Source organism: Corylus avellana, chromosome 7, assembly GCF_965113065.1.
Source record: "Corylus avellana chromosome 7, dhCorAvel1.hap1.2, whole genome shotgun sequence".
Lineage (NCBI taxonomy): Eukaryota > Viridiplantae > Streptophyta > Magnoliopsida > Fagales > Betulaceae > Corylus > Corylus avellana.
The window spans coordinates 23,582,864-23,603,230 of NC_142496.1; the positions used below are offsets into that span (position 1 = coordinate 23,582,864).

General features: G+C 38.8%; 4 protein-coding genes across 6 annotated transcripts; 2 read left to right on the forward strand and 2 right to left on the reverse strand.

The window, feature by feature from the left end:
• The first annotated feature begins 1,879 nt into the window (after window positions 1-1,879).
• LOC132183801 (uncharacterized) lies at window positions 1,880-5,509 on the forward strand. Its single transcript, XM_059597230.2, has 2 exons — window positions 1,880-4,827; window positions 5,010-5,509. The coding sequence occupies exons 1-2, from the start codon at window positions 2,274-2,276 to the stop codon at window positions 5,315-5,317; spliced, it is 2,862 nt and encodes a 953-aa protein (XP_059453213.2). The 5' UTR covers window positions 1,880-2,273; the 3' UTR covers window positions 5,318-5,509.
• A 217-nt stretch (window positions 5,510-5,726) lies between these two features.
• Window positions 5,727-10,090, reverse strand: EMB3003 (2-oxoacid dehydrogenases acyltransferase family protein). The gene is made up of 6 exons (XM_059597231.2): window positions 9,101-10,090; window positions 8,238-8,429; window positions 8,066-8,153; window positions 6,548-6,618; window positions 6,317-6,400; window positions 5,727-6,224 (listed from the first exon to the last, which is right to left on the reverse strand). Exons 1-6 carry the CDS (start codon window positions 9,974-9,976, stop codon window positions 6,120-6,122), a joined length of 1,416 nt encoding a protein of 471 aa, XP_059453214.2. The 5' UTR covers window positions 9,977-10,090; the 3' UTR covers window positions 5,727-6,119.
• Window positions 10,091-11,215: 1,125 nt separating this feature from the next.
• On the forward strand, window positions 11,216-15,672 carry LOC132184384 (5'-3' exonuclease family protein). 3 transcript variants are annotated; one of them, XM_088518225.1, is made up of 7 exons: window positions 11,216-11,642; window positions 12,577-12,747; window positions 13,689-13,923; window positions 14,334-14,556; window positions 14,735-14,894; window positions 14,982-15,211; window positions 15,321-15,672. In XM_088518225.1, the coding sequence occupies exons 1-5, from the start codon at window positions 11,256-11,258 to the stop codon at window positions 14,877-14,879; spliced, it is 1,161 nt and encodes a 386-aa protein (XP_088374351.1). In that variant the 5' UTR covers window positions 11,216-11,255; the 3' UTR covers window positions 14,880-14,894; window positions 14,982-15,211; window positions 15,321-15,672. The 3 variants fall into 3 exon arrangements, with proteins under 3 accessions (XP_088374351.1, XP_088374352.1, XP_088374353.1); XM_088518226.1 differs by having other exon boundaries at window positions 15,053-15,211; XM_088518227.1 differs by having other exon boundaries at window positions 15,131-15,211.
• A 1,850-nt stretch (window positions 15,673-17,522) lies between these two features.
• LOC132185684 (uncharacterized) lies at window positions 17,523-19,512 on the reverse strand. Its single transcript, XM_059599461.2, has one exon. The coding sequence runs from the start codon at window positions 19,510-19,512 to the stop codon at window positions 17,563-17,565; it is 1,950 nt and encodes a 649-aa protein (XP_059455444.2). The 3' UTR covers window positions 17,523-17,562.
• Between the last annotated feature and the right edge of the window lie 855 nt (window positions 19,513-20,367).

A 20,367-nucleotide genomic window follows, 5' to 3' on the forward strand; every position in this document is an offset into this window, starting at 1 on the left:
AGAAAGGAGGAAAATGGGGTGTTTTATGCTAAGACAAATAAATTTGGACAAACCATCAAAGGGATTTTCTGGCAGAAGCTTCCTGCTGTGGATGCCTACCTCATGCAGCCTTGCTAGCAGTTTTTGGTTATTGAAGGTGATTTTTTGGTAAATATCCTAGCCATTAATGACCCTCTTCTTTTCTCTGACTAGAGCACTAGCCAGGACCAAGATCGGTTGCTCTCTATCCCGAAATGGAAAGTTTTGAAAATTTCTATGTGTGATAACTTTGGTGCACACCATGTTGTTAGATGGGCCGCTTTCAATCTAGTGGTTAGTAACATTCCCATTTTTTATCATTTTTTTTTTCTTCTATTTTCATTAGAAGCGGCAATGACTCTCATTTGTAATTCTCTTTTTCCTGTTTTCCCACCCCCCCCAAAAAAAAAAATAAATAATAGACAGGGTTTCTAGGAATACATTTATCTAATTTAGCATATTAAATTACCATTTGTCTGATTCTCACATTTATTTTTAATTCTTATATGTAATGAGAATCATATACTTTAATGACATATGTTAGTTTACAAAAATAGATTGAATATATTTTCTCCAACCCAATTTTAAGAAGAACTTTATTTATTCCAATAAATTTTATCCTTCCAAATGTGAGAGCAAAACAAAACAGGAGGAGAATAGAATGAGACACAAATACAAGAACAATACCATAATTTAATTCATAAAATTCTTCATTTTCTGTCATCCTTCTCTACTGCCAAACAAGAAATGAGAATTATTCCACCACCATTCAACTCTTTCATCCCTCAAGGAATAAGATAGAAAATTATATATATATATTTGTTGGAAAAGGCGCTCTACAAATTTTTGTCAACTCACTTTTCTAAGGTTTTAATTGCTATCAAATAGATCATTTTATCTATTTTCTCTTAAATTTTTAAGAGTATTATCATGTCATACCCAATTAAAAAAGCAACGTGTGCCCCCTTTAATAAAAATAAAATAAAAAGTAGAGTTTCTTTTAATATTTTTCGGGGTAAATGCAAAATCAGTCTATGTGATTGGCCTAAATTACAAATCGTTCAATGTCATATTAAAGTGAACTCAAAGATCTATCAGATATTCCTAAAAACCAATTTAATTCATGGAGTCAAATTTCATTAAAACATTTGACAAATTTTATTAGTTGCCATGATAACGCTAATAAAATGGTGACACGAATCACATTTAATAAAAAACATAAATACATAAAACTAAAAAACAATTAAAAAAGTAATTTTTTTTTAAGGAAATGAGTGACTTGCGAGCCACCCCCACAAAGGGGTGGCCGGTCAACTCGCTATCACCCCTTTCTTTTTTTTTTTTTCTTTTTTTTTTTAAAAATTAGTCTTTTAAGTTATATATATTTAATATATTTATACTTTTTTTAATAAAGAGTGACTTTGACCAAAAGAAAAGTCATTTCTCAAGGACCTATATATATATATATATATATATATATATATATATATATATATATATATATTTTGTCTCACTTTTTCATCCTTCCTAGTTCTTACAAACTTAATGGAGCCTCAGTTATTCTTCCACTTCCTCTTAGGAAAGAGCCAACAAGAAGTTGGGCAATTTCGTGGAAAATAAAAATGGCCATAAATAGGGTCCCTGTCTTGGAGTCATCGCCAGCTACGCGTGTTTGAATAATCTGCTTCTTTTAGTCAAAGTATGGGATGGGCTCCATGCCTATGTCCCTTTGAGTGCTTTCAAAACACACACACGCACGTTCACATTTCACACCCCAAAATCTCATAAACGAAAAGGAAAGTTTGTGACTCTTCAAAGTGTGTTAAAAGGAGTCCAAAACCCCCAAGGCAAAGAAGTTTGAGGCAAACGAACCCCACCACTCTGGTCTGTGTGGACTATTGCTGGTTTAGTCTTTGGCAGTTGCAGACCAGCAGTCCAGTCAACTCCACCCCCACCCCCACGACACGCCAGCATCTTCTTCCACTTCCCAATTTCCCACAAATTTCCTTGCCTTCAAACAAACCCAAATACCCAACCAACAACAACACACCAATCTCTTATTTTTATGCTCGGTCAAGACACCTCTCTCAGTCTCTCTGCAACTTTTCTACTTCTATTATATTGATTCATCTATTCCCTTGCCTTCCCTCTTCAGTACCTGAAACCAAACAGTTATTATATTAGTCCATACATGCATACATATTTGTGATACAAAAAGAGCTGCAGAGTATCTCCCCCCATCACACGTAGCTAAAATGAACAGGTATGGGCACAGCACTCCTCTACTCCATTTCTGCTTATTTTTCTTCTTGTTATCTTCTGTGGTCTTCTCTGAATTACCCTCAAACCAAAAAACCACCATGATCAATCTTTCTACGGCCATCATGAACAACTCAGCTTTAATATGGGATGTGAACAAAGACCCATGTTCATGGAAAGGAGTTAAGTGCAGCACCCCTGGGAATTCTTCCATTGCCGAAATCTCTTTATCTGGGGTTTCCCTCTCCTCCTCAGATTTTCCACCTCTTCTTTGCCAGATAGACTCTTTGGTGAGTCTTGACCTCTCCAACAACCATCTGACCTCAATCCCAGATAACCTTATCACAGATTGTGGGGCGATTGAAGGGCTGCAGCTATTGAATATTAGCAGAAACAGGTTAGGTGGTACTCTGCCTACGTTTAATGGTTTTGTTGGGTTGAAGTTCTTGGACTTGTCTTTCAATTCCTTGAACGGAAACATAAGTTTACAGTTTGAAGGATTGGTTGCCCTCAAAAGTTTGAATCTTAGTTTCAACCATTTCACTGGCCCCATTCCTACCAACCTTGGGAAAGCCATGGCTTTGGAGCAGCTTCAGCTCTCTAAGAATTCCTTTGAAGAAGGAATCCCTGATCAAATGATCGATTACCTGAATTTGACTCTGGTTGACCTGAATCAAAATAAGCTTTCTGGCCCTGTTCCTGTTAGAATTGGAGACCTGTCTAAGTTGGAAGTTTTGATTTTATCTACCAATAACTTGAGCGGGAAAATCCCAGAAACCCTTTCAAGTATCAAAAGCCTTTCACGTTTTGCAGCCTATCAGAACAATTTTGAAGGTCCTATTCCTAGCGGACTTACACAATTCCTCAAGAACTTGGACCTTAGTTATAATAAGTTAAATGGGTCGATTCCTTCAGATATGTTGTCACCACCAAATTTACAGACTGTAGATTTGTCTTATAATTTGTTAACGGGGCAGATACCTTCAAACATATCTACAAGCATGGTGAGGTTGAGATTGGGGAGCAATTTGCTTAGTGGGACAATCCCTTCTGCAACATTTGGAACACTTGAGAAATTGATGTACTTGGAGCTGGAAAACAATAGCTTGACCGGGTCAGTACCTCCGGATTTGGGTTCTTGCAGGAATTTGATGTTGCTGAATTTGGCAGGGAATAAACTGAATGGTGCATTGCCGGTTCAGTTGGGTGGACTTAGCCAACTTCAAGTTATGAAGCTTCAGTCGAACAAGCTGGTTGGAGATATCCCAGTTGAAATTACCCGACTAAAGAAATTATCATTATTGAATATGAGCTGGAATTCGCTGAATGGCTCGATACCCTCCACGATTTCGAGCTTGCAAGGCCTCGCGAACCTGAATTTACAAGGTAACAATCTCAGTGGTTCAATACCCGAGACAATTTTCAATATGGATTCTCTGTTAGAACTGCAGCTTGGAGGAAACCAACTCAGCGGTGTAATTCCAAGGATGCCAGTAAAGCTGCAGATTGCTTTAAATCTCAGCACCAACCTCCTTGAAGGGTTTATTCCAAATGATCTTTCAAAACTTACTGCATTAGAAGTTTTGGATCTCTCAAACAATAGTTTGAAAGGAAAGATACCAGAATATCTGACCCAAATGACAGCCTTGACACAGTTGCTCCTTTCTAACAACCAGCTCTCTGGAGTTATTCCAGATTTTAATCCACGGCTTACGTTTGATGCAAAGGGAAATAAGGATCTTATTAACGCTACAACATCAAACACTTCACCAAGATCAGGCAAGAAGGGAAAATCAGTTACTGCAGGTTTGGTGATTGGGTTCGCAGCTGCTCTTTTCGCTGTTGGGGTAGTCATTGGCGTTACTGTATCAATCTCAAGGCGCTATTACAGGGTTAATGATGAGCAATCGCAATCACAATCAGCAGAAGATCTCCCTCCTCCTCAGGTCCTCCAAGGGAATCTATTAACTGCCAATGGGATCCACCGATCGAATATTGACTTCACCAAAGCTATGGAAGCAGTTGCTAACCCATCAAACGTAACGTTGAAGACCAAGTTTTCAACCTACTACAAAGCCATCATGCCATCTGGATCAAGCTACTTTGTCAAGAGGATTAACTGGAGTGACAAGATATTCCAGTTGGGCAGCCATGATAAATTCTGGCGAGAGCTGGAGGTCTTGGGGAAACTGAGCAATTCAAATGTCATGACTCCTTTAGCCTATGTTTTGACAGTTGACAATGCTTATCTTTTCTACGAATTTGCTCCGAAGGGAACCCTTTTTGACATTCTCCATGGTAGCCCGGGAAATGCTCTGGATTGGGCAAGCAGATACAGTATAGCAGTTGGAGTTGCTCAGGGTCTTGCTTTTCTGCATGGATGCACTTGTGGTCCGATACTACTCCTTGACCTATCAAGCAGTAACATCATGCTGAAGTCCCTCAAGGAACCTCAGGTTGGAGACATTGAGCTATACAAGGTGATTGATCCCTCCAAGAGCAATGGAAGCCTTTCTATGGTCGCTGGTTCTGTTGGCTATGTTCCTCCAGGTGAGGAACTCTTTGCTTCATCTTACAGAAACACATTTCTATATCATGTAACAGCAGTACATAAATCTGATATTGTTGCTTGTTTGATGTTTCAATCCTTTCTGAATTTGATTAGTGTACTAAAATCAATCTGTTACTTTTAGTGTCTAAACCTCTCAATGTATTTGTTTGTCGGTTGGCAGAGTATGCTTACACGATGAGGGTAACAATGGCCGGGAACGTTTACAGCTTCGGAGTTGTTCTTCTGGAATTGCTGACAGGAAAGCGAGCCGTTAGCGAGGGAACTGAGCTGGCCAAGTGGGTGTTGAGTAACTCAGTGAAGCAAGATAAATGGGATCGCATCCTCGACTCCAATGTCAGTAGAACATCACTCGCCATCAGAAGTCAGATGCTTGCAGTCCTCAAGGTTGCTCTTGGTTGCGTAAATGTATCACCAGATGCAAGGCCGAAGATGAAGAATGTGCTGCGGATGCTCCTCAATGCAAGATAAAAAAGCATAGCCTCATGAGATGGAACGTCTTAGAAATTGCACTTCTATACTCATTTCCCACTAGAGTATATGTAAAAGGGAAAAGCTTTTCTTTCCATGCTAGTATTGGAAACGTTTTGAAGTTAACTGGTATTTTATAATTCTTTTCTTATCATGTATAATAGATATATAGCAAGTCTGGCTTTGATTGAATTATTGCCTTATTGGTTCACTTCTGCTCATCTTTCAATCCTGCATCAATGAGGCCAGAACTCAGAAGCCAAGCTCCTGTTTAAACATATCTTGCACAATTGCACCAAATATTCACCGACCTCTAGATGTTGATATATAAAAGAACAGCAAACACAGTTTCTTGGCTCGAACAATTGTTAAATAGTTTGCTGATTTAACACTGCAAAATGAACCAAAATTGAATGAACAGAGACCCAGAATTTCTGTTCGGCTATATCCATTCAACTTGAAGGACATGCACTTGAAATCTCAGAAGAGATGCGTGCTTCAGCAAACTAAAGAAGAAAATCTGATCACAAGACAACAATGAACAGTACAATTTGATATACTGGGCAGCAATAAACAACCATAATTTATAACAACATCAAACTGAAATACCTAAAGTGTCTGAAAAATCAGGCAAATAAAAATTGAAGAACCTAGAACTCAAATAAACTTTGCTCTTCAAAATTCTGCTCCTGTTTCCTGAACAGAGGTGATTAGCTTCTAAATTTCTCCCATGAGTCTACCCGACCACGAGCCTTTGGCGCATACTAGGGGAAAATATCTCCATATGACAAGGAAAGGGAAACTAGAAGGTAAGATCTTTGGGATCCTCAATAATCTTTGCCAAGGTTTGCAAGAATGAAGCCAGATCAGCACCATAGATTACACGATGATCTGCCGTAACATTTACCTGCATATAATATATTGCATAGTCCCAGCGTAAGAATTCTCAAACTAACTCTAAAACTTGAAACTGAAAAAATGTGAATTTTGATTTGTTACCTGCATCTGGTTCTTCATGCCTATCCTACCATCCTTGCTAGCAACAACTGTGGGCTGAGATACTCCAACAGCCATGATAGCTCCCTGCATCAATTAAATCCAGACATAACATATCAACTAACACAATTTAGTCCGCCAAAAAAATCATCTCTCTCACAGAGAAACTAAACTAGCAGAGAGGAAAATGTTCATATATGGGTTTTAAAGATTAAAAAAAAAAAAAAAAATTACCGTTCCAGGTGGTAGAATGGCATCAAACCGATCAACACCAAACATCCCAAGGTTCGAAAGAGTGAAAGTGCCTACAGAAGCAGAAAAAGAACACAATGGGAAAGCATCAGAAAAATAGCATGAGCTTAATCTGTTTGATAGCAAGCAACGATTGATTAAAAGTATCAGAGACCAAATTAAATTACAGGATAACCTCAAAAATGAAGAACTCTAAACATAATTTATTTAAGAAATAAGTAACACATCAAAGTAATCATCACAAGCGGCAATCTGACAAAATCGCCTTTTTGCCCAGGATCCCCATATAATCTGTACTGTCTTCACTCATAGTGGCAAAAACTGAAGCTATAAACCTGGTTTGAGGGGTATCAAAGAAACAGTTGATAGTATAAACTATACACATTATGATTCCCACACTCCATTGAGCCAAGGATCTTGCAAATTAATTTTGAAGATAAATATGGAGAATCAGAGAGCCCAAATCATGCCAAATCAAAGGATGGTGGTCAGGAAGTCAAAATTATCCATAATGTTGTTCCATCATGTAGCCTATCTCTACTGATTCTTTAAGCTAAAAAATCACCACAATCAGGCTGGAAGACTCGAGGCACATCCTAAAGATATGTTTGCTCTTCTAGGGACCTGGATTGAGCCACGGCTAAGTTTGAAGGCCTGAAATTGAGGTTCAGTTAAAGTGGGTACAGAAGCATGCTAACCCGTCCCTGAAGAACTAATCTCAGTCTTGGTACTTAAGGCAACAACCAATCCTTGCTATTTGCAAATTGCATTGCACATATCACCAGACATTCAGTTAGCTGGTAGTCATGGGAACCAACTAAAGCAATTTGGGCCCTACTTGAACAATGTGAAGCAGCATAACAATACAGAGGTGGAAACAACACCATTAAATGTTCCATATTATGCTTGGGTTAAATAATCAAAACTTCCAAATACATTCTTACAACTGTCAATATAAAATTTTTGATAAGCACAACTGTCAATATAAAATAAAATTGCAAAAGAGAATTTGAAGTTTTTGTCAGTTAAACAATATAAAAAAAAATTGTCAGTTTCTTTGCTATAGTTGAATGGCATTAAGAATACAAATAAAAATTATCCAAGGCAAATGTCCTACATCCCCAGGCCCCATCAATGGGCTTTTTCTCCTTCTCCACATTAACTCATCCCACATAATTACCCCCTTCTCTAACAATTCAAGCGTGTGATTTCACTGACATTTCCACCCCTTCTTTCTAATCTCTCCATAAAGTATTGAAATATTATGTTGGCATTTCATGAAGGCCCCCTGAATATAATATTTTGGAACTTTGCTTATATCAGCCCAAAACCTTATATATGTTGAGGTCTTTTACCATAAGAAGATTAAATGCTGAACATAATCTGGAAGAAGAAAGCATGCCCATGTAGTGGAATGTAATTGATATATGAAACAATAAGTTCTCAACATAGAGATGTCTTGTATGGTCAAACAAAAACACAAGCGTGTAATAGCTATACCTGTATTATATTCATGAGGCTGTAGCTGCTTGGCCCTGGCCTTATCAACTAATTCCTTCCACTTTCTTGACAATGAATATATGTCGACCTAAAATATACATCATTTACAATTAAAAAACCATTCATATGCAGAAAAAATCAACAGCAGAGCCAAAAGTAGATTAACAAGAACCTTATCAGCATCCTGAAGCACCGGTGTAATCAATCCACCATCTATAGCTACAGCAACTGCAATGTTGATGCTACTGTTATAAGTAAAGCTCTTGCCATCTCTGCAACTAGAATTCACAACAGGATGTTTAACCAAAGCAAGCGCCGTTGCCTTGGCCAGTAATGCCGTCATGGTTACTCCCTTTGACTTGATCTAATGAACATAATTTACACTAATAATCAATCACTAGACAGAAGTTAATAATAAAACATTAATGAATTACTCTACAGCTCATTTTTCCATGAATTATTGAAACCAATGATGAACTCAGCAGTCTTAGGGAAAAATCTCATTAGAGTATCAAGCGCAATCTTAGGTTGCAGCTGAATGTAAACAAAATAAAAATTACATTATCATGTCAACATCCTAATCTAAACTCCTTGCAGACGATACAATCTTCTTATAGATCACGAAGACATTCTCAAGAAGTAGCTAAATGCACATAGGACAAACTCTATAAACAATGATCGTAAGATACAATTAAAACGTAGCGGCTAAATTGAAACAAAACAAACAACAAAGCAACATGTTAAACTCCCCCAATCTACGATACTCACACTATCTCATAACAATTCTCCTATTCAAAACCCCAGTGATCAAGACTTCTTAAGCGGTAGCCGAACCAAACCTAAATCAACAAAAGTTAAAATTTTAACCACCCAAAATCTATATTTTCAATCCAAATATTTTCAATTTTCCTAATAGTTCACTTCCTTGCACAGAAATCAATGCATCAACTGCACCATTGCAATTCGGAAAAATAAAAAATCCACCATTCTTCCAAACCATGCAAACCATCATTTCTTAACTAGCAACAACATTACCTTCTTGTACAGAGCATCAAGCGCGTTGGTGGTGATAGTGTACCCGACTCTGAAGGTCGGCACGGCCAGACTCTCCAGCATGTTCCTACTCACCGCCGCCTGCATCGTCGTGAACGGCACCACCGTCCCCAGCTCAATCCCTGCCGGAGCCACCGCAGGCGCTGAAGAACCGATAGGCGCCAAGTCAGCAGCAGCAGTCGAAGCAGCAGCTTCGACGTCCTTTGCCACAATCCTACCCATTGGCCCACTCCCTACGATCCTCGCCAACTCCACCTTCAGCTCCTTCGCGAGCTTCTTCGCGTAGGGGGACGCCACCACCCTCTTCCCTCCCTCGGAAGCGGGGTGCGTGGACGCCACCGCCACCGCAACAGGTGCCGCCACGGGAGCAACATTCACCGCAATCTTCTCCGGTTCAGCGACTGGCGATGGAGAAGGAGTAGGAGGAGGAGGAGAAGAGGAGGAGGAAGAGTTGGCGGAGGCTTTAGACTTGGCCTCAGCGATCTCGGCCTCGGACTCAGCGAGGAGGGCGATTGCGGAGCCAACGGGGGCGACGCCACCCTCATCAACCATAATGGCAGCGAGGTAACCATCGTAGAAGGTCTCGACGTCCATGTCAGCCTTGTCAGACTCCACCACGACCACGCTCTCGCCCTTGGACAGCTTGTCTCCCTCGGACTTCATCCACGACACGATCTTCCCCTCCGTCATGGTCGAGCTGAGGGCCGGCATGAAGATCTCCCGGATCTTCGCCTGGATTCGCGTGGCGCCCCTGCCCCCGTTGCGCCCCGTAACAGCGTGGAGGCCGGGGCCCCTGCGCAGCGCCGTGGCGGAGGGCACGAAGGAGGTGCCGAGAAGGTGAGCCATTTGGGCGCTCATTGGCGTGTTGCTGGGAGAGTGTATGCGTCTGTGAGTGTGCGTGCTTTGGTGGGTATTTGTTGGGTTGGAGAGTTAATTTCGATTTCTCGAACGCATCGAAGGAGGGCGGAGGTCTCAACCACCTCTCACCGGTCAGCGAAGTTATTATGACGTGTTTGGTTTGCTTGTTAAATTACAATTTCGTCCCCATATTTTTGGGTTAAAATTGTAAATTGAACTCTCCCTCGCAAACCGTTAAAGCTTGTCCATGGCAGTTGGTTTGTTTTAGGCGAACTAACACCTACTGGGCTTACTCATAAAAAAAAAAAAAACACCTACTGGGCTTAGGCATTGCCAATTTAGTCTCGGCCTGAGGATTACTCTTTAAACCCAGGCCCAAGAGTCCACTTGATTAAAAATGCATGTCAATTTTGGAGTCATGATTCACTGCACGCCCGTGCAGGAATCACTTTTTTTTTAAAAAAAAAAAAAAAAAAAAATTTTTTGCACGCGGCGTGCCATGCACGCCGCGTGCTCTTTATCTTTACCCGTCAATTTTACTTAGAAATTGAGAGAAGGTATTTTATAATTTAAATTTTATTTTGTAATATTTAACGGTGTATATATCATATCACATTATTACATTATTTTGTTCTCGTCTTATTATCTTTTTAAATGATACGAAAACATGTGGGCTTGGCAACACTAAAGAGCCTAAACAATTCGAATACCTGGCTTAAACATCCAAACCTCACCATAAAAGAGATACTCCCAGAAGATCATTCTCTCTTTTCTCAAACTCTTTATTCACTTTCTAGAGTCTTTCAAAATATGGCGTAAATTTTAAAATTATCATTAAATTTGAGATGATTATTATTAAATTTTGATTTCTTAGCGATTCTAAATGCCGTACCATATTTGAGAAAACTCTAAAAGGATTCTAATTTTTTTTATATCATTACTAATTTCGCATCGCTCTGATTGTCGGAAAACTATTCTAACATATGCATCACTTAAAATAGAATAGATATGCATCACATTTAAGGGGACTCAAGAAAGCCTCTTATTACTCTATTTTTTATAAGAGATTAAACGCATGGCGAATTAAAAGCAATTTTCTGTTGTCGAATCTGAGGAAAATGTAATTATTTCCGCTAGTCTTTTCCATTTCTTGTGGTGAGGAAAGGTCAGGCTGGGCTTTTTTTTTTTAGGCCCATGCCCAGTCATACAAGTGCCAGTTCCCAAGTACATGACGAGGCGCAGGAAAGACAAGCGTGGAAGACGTATCAGGTGGGCGAAGATGGTACAAATCGCAGTGTTTACCCACCTTCACATTCAGCCTTGTCTCTCTCGCAGCCCATTACCACCCGTTTCTTTCTCGTGTAGGACTCCCAAATTGGAAGCAGCGGCAGTGGCACCGACCAAAAGGAAAGCAAGGGAAACGGAAGCAGGGAGGCTTGGTGCTATCGCTGCTTCTGCTTCTGCTTCGGTTTCTGAGGCTTTTGATCGAACAGTTGGTGGGCAATTTCTGCCTGAGAGAGAAGAGAAGAAGACAGGCAGGAAAAGGGTGTTCTTTTTGGACGTTAGTCCTCTCTGTTATGTGGGAAGCACGCCCAGCTTGCGTGCTTTTGGTCGTTGGGTCTCTCTTTTCTTCTCTCAAGTCAGCCTTAGCGACCCTGTCATTGCTGTTAGCTCTCTCTCTTACGTCTAACTTTTTGATTACTTGTATCTTCTGTGGCTTTTCATTTGAGCTTCTAATTCTCGTTTTACCAAAAGATTTATCTGTTTTGATGAAGCAGCCTCCGATGATGTAGACTGCAGTTTTCTTCTTTTTTCTTTTGTTGGATTTTAGTGTTTTATAATATCTGGGAATCAGCAAAACAAGGTAAAAGTAATGTTTTAAACCATAATTAGTAAATGCTTGTGAGTACTTAGCTAATTAGCTTCCATTTTCAGGGATTAAATACTTTGTTTGTTTGTTGCAAATATGCCTTAATTGTATAAAACGGTGCAAATAGAGATCAAGCAAAGTTTTTTCTACGAGTAATTAGTCAAACTACATCATTGCCATGTTGGCTTCAATGCCTGCTGCTCAATTTTTGGGAGCTCAGCTATCATATTTCAACTGCAACTCCTGGGTCACTTTGCCAAGTAAAACGATGATACTGGCGTCATTTATAGGATGTAGGAGAATAAGAACGATAAATCCAAAGCCGAGAGTGCTTTTCTAGTATGCAAGAGTATCACTTTCTTGGGATGTGATTACTAGTTTCCATTATAGAAGAAACGAGTGATAATCGAATATGTGTTTGCATATGTGTATGGGGTTTTGATTCATCCTCTCTAAATATTATATTATAGAGATCCTGCTTTATTGTCTGTCACGTTTGTTTTCCTGTTTTCTTTTGTAGTGAATGTCTGTTGGGTGTATCCTAGAGTAGGGACGCTGGTAATGAAGCTCATATCGTAATTTCCAGCACAAATCTGTTGCATGAATTACATGTGGAGATATTTGCAGTGTGTTCTACATTTCAAAGTTGAATTTCCTTTTAGGTTCTTGATTTTGTCAATTACTTTAAGTTAGGATATGTTTGTCTAATTAATAGAGTATGGGTTTGCAGGTTCTTGATGGGGAAAGGGGTAGTGAGCATCGCAGACAGTTGTTACCTTCATATAAAGCACATAGGACAAAATTCTTAAGACAAGTAACAGCTTCACAAAGATATTCAATGGGTCATGTTGGAAGGTCACATGGAGTCATCGCAGATGTTCTCAGCAAATGCAACGTGCCAGTGGGTGAACCTTCTTTATGACTATAGTCTTTTTAAGTTTTTTACATTTTTATGAATACGCTTGATAGTCTAATGAATCTGAAGAACCTTGTATGGTAAGAAGTGTTGAAGAATTGTACTATGCTTCAATAACTTCTAAACAATTGTGTTTGTAAAGAATTATAGCTAATGACAACTGCGTCTATTTGGCTCTTTAGATTGTAGAGAGACCGCATATATGTAGGTAGCTAAATAAGCTTGACAAATTGTGATTTGTGTTGAAATTAGTAACCGAAATTGTGATTATTTTCTATTGCTAGGAAGACTACAATAGATGGAAAATTCGACTCATAAAATGATTCTGCCCCCAAATAGTTGCTGAATCTCATTGGCCTAGGATAGCTTGGTGTTGTTCAGTTTATTATTGCCTTAGGATAGCTTGGGGAGTCCGCAGACCATCTTTTGCTTCATTGTGAGGTTGCTTGTGCCATTTAGAATGTTTTCTTCAGTCGATTTGGGTTGTCTTGGGTCATATCTAGACAATGAGTAGTTGATTTGTATGCTTGTTGGTGGACCGCTGGCAATACTCGGAGTGATGTTGTGTGGAAAATGATGCATTCGTGCTTTTTGTGGTGTCTTGGAGGAAAATGAATTATAAAAGTTTTGAGGACCGTGAGAGGACTTTGCTATCAACTTCATTTTGCTACTACTACTTGAGTGCATATACTTATCATTATGGACAAATATGGATCTGGTAATTTGGAGGCAACGGTGGAAGACCAGTGGCTCTTTTTGCTTATTATTGTTGGTTAGAGTCATAAATATTGATCCTTTGGTCCAACATTCCAGAAACATTTTGAATATTATCTATTTTATCATTAAATTTATTTTTTGTGCAAAAAAAGACAAACATTTTTATGGTGTAGTTTATTCTTTTCATTATTGAGAGCATAATCGTGCAGGTCATAAAAGTTGAAGGCCATGAAGCAGATGATGTTGTAGCTACACTTGCAGGACAAGTTCTACAAAGAGGCTACAGGGTGGTAATTGCCTCTCCTGATAAAGATTTCAAGCAATTGATTTCAGAAGATGTCCAAATTGTTATGCCTTTGGAAGATTTAGACCGATGGTCCTTTTACACCCTAAAGCACTACATAGCTCAGTATAATTGTGATCCATGCTGTGATTTGAGCCTTAGTAAGTATGAGATGCAATTTGGTGATATTCATGTTAACATTATATCATCCATGACCCATTGCAGACACGTTTTTTGATATATTGCTTTTTCTGCATTACTTTTACCTTTTCCTATGTTAAAGTAAAATCCTGAGATTGACTCAAGATATTGGATATTGATCTAGTTGATACAAATACTTTCTCCAACGTTGTATTGGAAAAAAATAGATACAAACAATGACAAACAAGAAGAAGAATTCAAACATTATTTCCTTTCCAGACTGTCTTCATTATGTGAATACCACCTCAATAAGAACAGAGAACAAATCTACCACTTGCATCATCTAATAAGACTGATCCCATTTGTGAATTCACTGGCTATAATGTATTTTATTTATCTTCATTATCTAAATGGAGCTTCTTTTTTGTAGGATGCATCATAGGTGATGAGGTTGATGGTGTTCCTGGGATCCAACATGTGGCTCCTGGATTTGGTCGAAAGACTGCCCTAAAGCTTTTAAAAAAGCATGGTTCATTGGAAAATTTACTAAATGCTGCTGCGGTGAGAACTGTGGGCAGACAGTATGCACAAGATGCCCTTACAAAGTATGCTGATTACCTGCGAAGGAATCACAAAGTTCTTGCCCTGAGGAGGTAATGCAGTTCCTTTTTTTTTTTTTTTTTTTTCCTTTGCTTTTTTTCTTGGTAGTGAATTTTGTTTCCTGGTGGAGGCTTTGCCATAGAGAATGCTTCAATTATATTTTCCTTCTTGCCTTTGCTTCCTCTTAAATCATCCTTAGTTTTTCATTCAATGAATTTCTCTGTTATACAGGGATGTCGATGTTCAACTGAAAGAGGAGTGGTTGGTTGAGAGAGAGACGCACTATGATTCGACTATTCTATCTAATTTCTTCAAATTGTTGGAAGAAACTCCGAAGCTCGCTCATCAAACGAGATCTAAATTTTCAGATGGTTAAGATAAGACCCCACAGGTAATTGCTTTCATCTTTTTAAAGGATGAGTTAAGACTGGACTTTGTTTAGGGATTGGATTGATTTCAGATCATTTTGAATCTCCAGGGGGTCAAATTTGTGCATTGAGTTTATGCTCAAGTAGACCGACTGTTGTAAATTCTATCTGATGTCCCCAGATGAAGAATCGATATGCTTGATAAACAAGAGCTTTAGAGACCTGCACTGACTATTTAAAGTTCACTGCCATGTTCTAGCTGAGAGCTGCAATAGCTCAAATTGAAGAGGCAAAATGGGTGATAGCAATTTGATGTTCCATGAGAAGATTCCACAGTAAGGTACGGCCATGCTTGTTTAATATGTTCACTCTCTCTCTATTGGCCACCTAGTGGTTTCATATGCATATATATTTACTTTTCTTCTTTGCTGTTTCATATGATTCTGCAGTGGAGAAGAGAGAAACATCATAGGCCATGTGGCTTGCAATGTGTTCAGGCGACATTCATATCTTTGAAAGACTACAATCGTGTTAGATAGGCTTACGATGGCTTCTTCCAATTTCTGAATCTAAGCTTCTGCAAGTCTGGAACTCTATATTTCGTCAATATGTTTCTCTCTTCCTTTCCATGTTTCTTTATATGATCAATTTTCCAATAGCTTCACCTTTGGCCAATTTTTTCCTCGTTCCCTTTACCCCTTGCCGCTTCGCATGGATGTAAAAGACAGATTTTGTTTTTGGTTTTTTTGTTTGTCCTTTTGGACAAAGTTTGGTTTAGTCATGGTGCTAACTTCTTGAGCAGAGCTGCTTCTTGTTCGAACCCCATTATACCAGTTACATTCTAAGAGCAACATCATTGTGATATAGCTAAAATTTTCTATAATTTTGTCAAGTGGTGTACGCAAATTCGCTTAATCATTCCTCGCAAGAGAAGAAAATTGTCTAGCTTTCGCATTGGTATTGAAGAAGTTGAAATGCTACGTTAGTGCATTTTTTGGTTGCCAAATAGTCTTTTTCCTCCCTCCCAAAAACAAAATTTCACTAAACCCGTCTTTGACTGGACCCACCTCCAACCACCATATAGAGAGTGATCATAACCACTCAATCTGATGGTCGAAACCACTAGATGGCTCGAAGTTTAAAGGTGGGGTGATCAACCACCCATTTACCTCAAGTTTATGGTCAAGTTACTCACTATAGTCTATACATAAAGTAATTGTGGCCACCAAATCTGGCATTTAAAACCACTAGATGGCTCGCGGTAGGGGGGGTGGGGTGACTAACTATCCCCTTATCCCAAGGGTATGGTTAAGTTACCTAATATACGGGGAGTGAATGTGGTCACCAAATTTGGTAGTTAAAACCATTATATGGCTTGAGGTTCATGGGGTGGGGTGCCCAACCCCATGGGATTGTTTGGCAATTTACATGTATGGTCGAGACTGTCTTTGCATGGAGATCAAATTTATTTCTCATGGTCAATCGTTTTTGCAATAATGAGATAAAGCTTCAAAACCCAAAGTGCACGGACCAACATATTAAATGTGATCTTTTATTTTATTTTTTTTGGATTTATTCTCAGTCAGTTAAGAGTGTGTACTCAAAAAGTCCTTACTCATTTTCTCACGTCACAACATCAATAAAGTATTATGACTCAGGCTTTCTATGAAAAGATACCATAACGAGTTGAAATAGAATTCTAAGTTGAAAAACATAGGAGATTCTCTATGGTTTGTGGAAAAAGAAAAATGTTTTTCAATTCTATTGCATTTGCTTCCATTATTGTCATTACAGAAGTTTTAGGTTTCTCAATAGATAGTATCACTAGAAAGCATGCTTCACTTATCTAAGATTATCCCGGCAAGCTGCTAAAACGACATATGAAAAAATCTAAATAACGTTGCTTTTGCTTCACTTATGTAAGATCCTTATTTCCCTTTGCATCAAACGTAAGCCGTGGATTAAACTCTGGAATAACTCCAGAGAGCTATTGTTTTGAGAGATCCAAAACTTCTAATGCAGAAAGTTTTGAAAGATGATTTGGAATAAACCCTTCAAGCAGGTTGGTGCTGAGATTTAAAGCAATCTGCAACTTTACTGGCATCCTTGGAATCTTACCGCTAAGTTCCTTCAAGCTGGACTTCTAACAGAGAATCCATATCGACAATAGTGTTGGGTATGGATTTGACTGTCCGCAAAGGTTTTTTTCTTTGTTGTTGTGTTGATGTGTTTGGAATGATTTTATAATTATTGCGCTTTATGATTCATATAATTAAAGTATTTTTAATTTAATATTATAAACTACATTATATTGTTTATTTTGCATGTTGGGGTCAGAACATTTAACTTTCACATATGTATGCTGCGTATTATACAAGTTATTTTTATTAATACACACATAACCGAGTCGAATTTTATATGAATTTGTATTGTTTAATTAATAATCAAGCATAAATTCAGCTAATAAACAAATCAAGCTCAAGTCGAGCTTAACCATGCTGAGCCCAAACCTATTTGCGAGTAATCTTGTTCATTTACAAATGATTAATGTATCCAAGCAATAGAGCCAAAATCCGCTTGAATAGACACGTTATTTTGTATAAACTTATAACTTATGATTTAATATGAAATTCAATTTAAGACTTGTTTGCTTTTATTTTACATAAGCGCAGACATATATACATGAAGGAATCATATGTTCAACTTGCTCTTTAATTGTACAACCCAGTTCCTTGATATAGCAATGCCAATGACTATCCCAACAACGTACCCAATACCCAAAGCACTAGCAACTGATTCATCCAGAAAAGACAAATTAAGTGATTTTCCCTTCTGGGCTGATTTTGGTGAAGTATTTGGTGAAGTATTTGGTGAAGCCTTCGATGTTGTAGCGTTAATAAGATCCTTATTTCCCTTTACATCAAACGTAAGCCATGGATTAAACTCTGGAATAATTCCAGAGAGCTGGTTGTTCGAAAGAAGCAACTTTCTCAAGGTTGCCATTTGGGTCAGATATGGTGGCATCTCTCCTGACAATTTATTGTTTGAGAGATCCAAAACTTCTAATCCAGTAAGTAGCTTAAGACTTTCTGGAATAGGCCCTTCAAGGAGGTTGGAGCTGAGATTTAAAGCAATCTGCAGCTTTACCGGCATCCCTGGAATCTTACCAATAAGTTGGTTTCCTCCAAGCTGGAGTTCTAACAGAGAATCCATGCTGACAATAGTCTCGGGTATTGAACCACTGAGATTGTTACCTTGTAAATTCAAGATCATAAGGCCTTGCAAGCTCGAAATCGTGGAAGGTATCGAACCATTCAGCGAATTCCAGCTCATATCCAATATCCATAATCTCTGTAGCCGGGTAATTTCAACTGGGATTTCTCCAACCAGCTTGTTCGACTGAATCTTCATAACTTGAAGTTGGCTAAGTCCACCCAACTGTACCGGCAATGCACCATTCAGTTTGTTCCCTGCCAAATTCAACAACATCAAATTCCGGCAAGAACCCAAATCCGGAGGTACCGACCCGGTCAGGCTATTGTTTTCCAGCTCCAAGTACATCAAGTTCTCAAGTGCTCCAAATGTTGCAAAAGGGATTGTCCCATCAAGCGAATTGCTCCCCAATCGCAACCTCACCATGCTTTGAGATATGTTTGAAGGCATCGATCCCGTTAACAAATTATAAGACAAATCTAGAGTCTGTAAATTTGATGGTAAAAACATATCTGAAGGAATCGACCCAGTTAACTTATTATAACTAAGATCCAATTTCTTGAGGAATTTTGTAAGTCCGCTAGGAATCCTACCTTCAAAATTGTTCTGATGGGCTGCAAAACGTGAAAGGCTTTTGATACTTGAAAGGGTTTCTGGGATTTTCCCGCTCAAGTAATTGGTAGATAAAATCAAAACTTCCAACTTAGAGAGGTCTCCAATTCTAACAGGAACAGGGCCAGAAAGATTATTTTGACTCAGGTCAACCAGAGTCAAATTCAGGTAATCGATCAATTGATCAGGGATTCCACCTTCGAAGGAATTGTTAGAGAGCTGAAGCTGCTCCAAAGCCATGGCTTTCCCAAGGTTGGTAGGAATGAGGCCATTGAAACGGTTGAAACTAAGATTCAAACTTTTGAGGGCAACCAATCCTTCAAACTGTAAACTTATGCTTCCACTCAAGGAATTGAAAGACAAGTCCAAGAACTTCAACCCAACAAAACCATGAAACGTAGGCAGAGGACCACCTACGCTGTTTCTGCTAATATTCAAGAGCTGCAGCCCTCCAATCGCACCACAATCTGTGATAAACTTATCTGGGATTGAAGTCAGATCGTTGTTAGAGAGGTCAAGACTCACCAAAGAATCTATCTGGCAAAGAAGAGGTAGAAAATCTGATGAGGGGAAAACCCCAGATAAAGAGATTTCGGCAATGGAAGAATTCCCAGGGGTGCTGCACTTAACTCCTTTCCATGAACATGGGTCTTTGTTCACATCCCATATTAAAGCTGTGTTGTTCATGATGGCCTTAGAAAGACTGATCATGGTGGTTTTTTGGTTTGTGGGTAATTCAGAGAAGACCACAGAACATAACAAGAAGAAAAATAAGCAGAAATGGAGTAGAGGAGTGCTGTGCCCATACCTGTTCATTTTAGGTACGTGATGGGGGAGATATTCTGCAGCTCTTTTTGTATCACAAATATGTATGCATGTATGGACTAATATATAATAACTGTTTGGTTTCAGGTACTGAAGAGGGAAGGCAGGGGAATAGACGAATCAATAGAAGAGATGTAATGTAAAACAGTTGAAGAGAGAATGAAAGAGGTGTGTTGGTTGGTTGAGCATAAAAAGAAGAGATTGGTTTGTTAGAAAGCAAGGAAATTAGAAGGAAATTGGGAAGTAGAAGAAGATGTTGGCGTGTCGTGGGGGTGTAGTTGACTGGACTGCTTGTCTAGTAAAGCCGTCAGCAATGAATTGGTATTTCATGGTCTTAAACTTTGAACTTTCATGGTACCGAGCTTATTTGTTATTCAACCCCCAACCACCTCCTGGGAAGGGGTCTTGTATACTAGATTTGACTGTCGGGATCAGTAGATGGCTCGGGGTTCAGCGGTGGTAACTAATCATCAATTTACACGACAATGCTATGTGTTTTTTTTTTTTTTTTTTCATGTCCGCACAAGAGGGAGAAGATGATTCGAATTAGTAACCTCAACTTCATTAAGTGTGGTCCCAGTCGATTGAGCTACCTATTGGGAATGACAATGCTATGTCAATGCATAAATAAATGCTACACTTCTTAAATTATAGTTAGCAATTTTAAAAAATAAAGGTGTGCGTGAGAAAATGTCTAAGAGATAAAACAATTTTCTATTGTTTGTAGAGAAAAAAAAAAATGAGAATTTGTTCGATTGGAAGGAATAGTAAAGCATGTAAATTTGTAATAATTTGCAATGGACATGAGGCATTGGTAACCTGCTAATGTATTTTAGTGATAATTTG

Bases quoted from the DNA above. Each gene is read 5' to 3' on its own strand.
- LOC132183801 (XM_059597230.2), top strand. From the start codon at position 2,274: ATGAACAGGTATGGGCACAGCACTCCTCTACTCCATTTCTGCTTATTT. The intron at 4,828-5,009 runs GTGAGGAACTCT...GTCGGTTGGCAG, and splicing joins TGTTGGCTATGTTCCTCCAG to AGTATGCTTACACGATGAGG.
- LOC132185684 (XM_059599461.2), bottom strand. From the start codon at position 19,512: ATGAACAGGTATGGGCACAGCACTCCTCTACTCCATTTCTGCTTATTT.
- EMB3003 (XM_059597231.2), bottom strand. From the start codon at position 9,976: ATGAGCGCCCAAATGGCTCACCTTCTCGGCACCTCCTTCGTGCCCTCC. The intron at 6,401-6,547 runs GTAATTTTTTTT...TAATTGATGCAG, and splicing joins CCATTCTACCACCTGGAACG to GGAGCTATCATGGCTGTTGG. The intron at 6,225-6,316 runs GTAACAAATCAA...TATTATATGCAG, and splicing joins GCATGAAGAACCAGATGCAG to GTAAATGTTACGGCAGATCA.
- LOC132184384 (XM_088518225.1), top strand. From the start codon at position 11,256: ATGGTACAAATCGCAGTGTTTACCCACCTTCACATTCAGCCTTGTCTC. The intron at 11,643-12,576 runs GTTAGCTCTCTC...ATGGGTTTGCAG, and splicing joins TTAGCGACCCTGTCATTGCT to GTTCTTGATGGGGAAAGGGG. The intron at 13,924-14,333 runs GTAAGTATGAGA...TCTTTTTTGTAG, and splicing joins ATGCTGTGATTTGAGCCTTA to GATGCATCATAGGTGATGAG.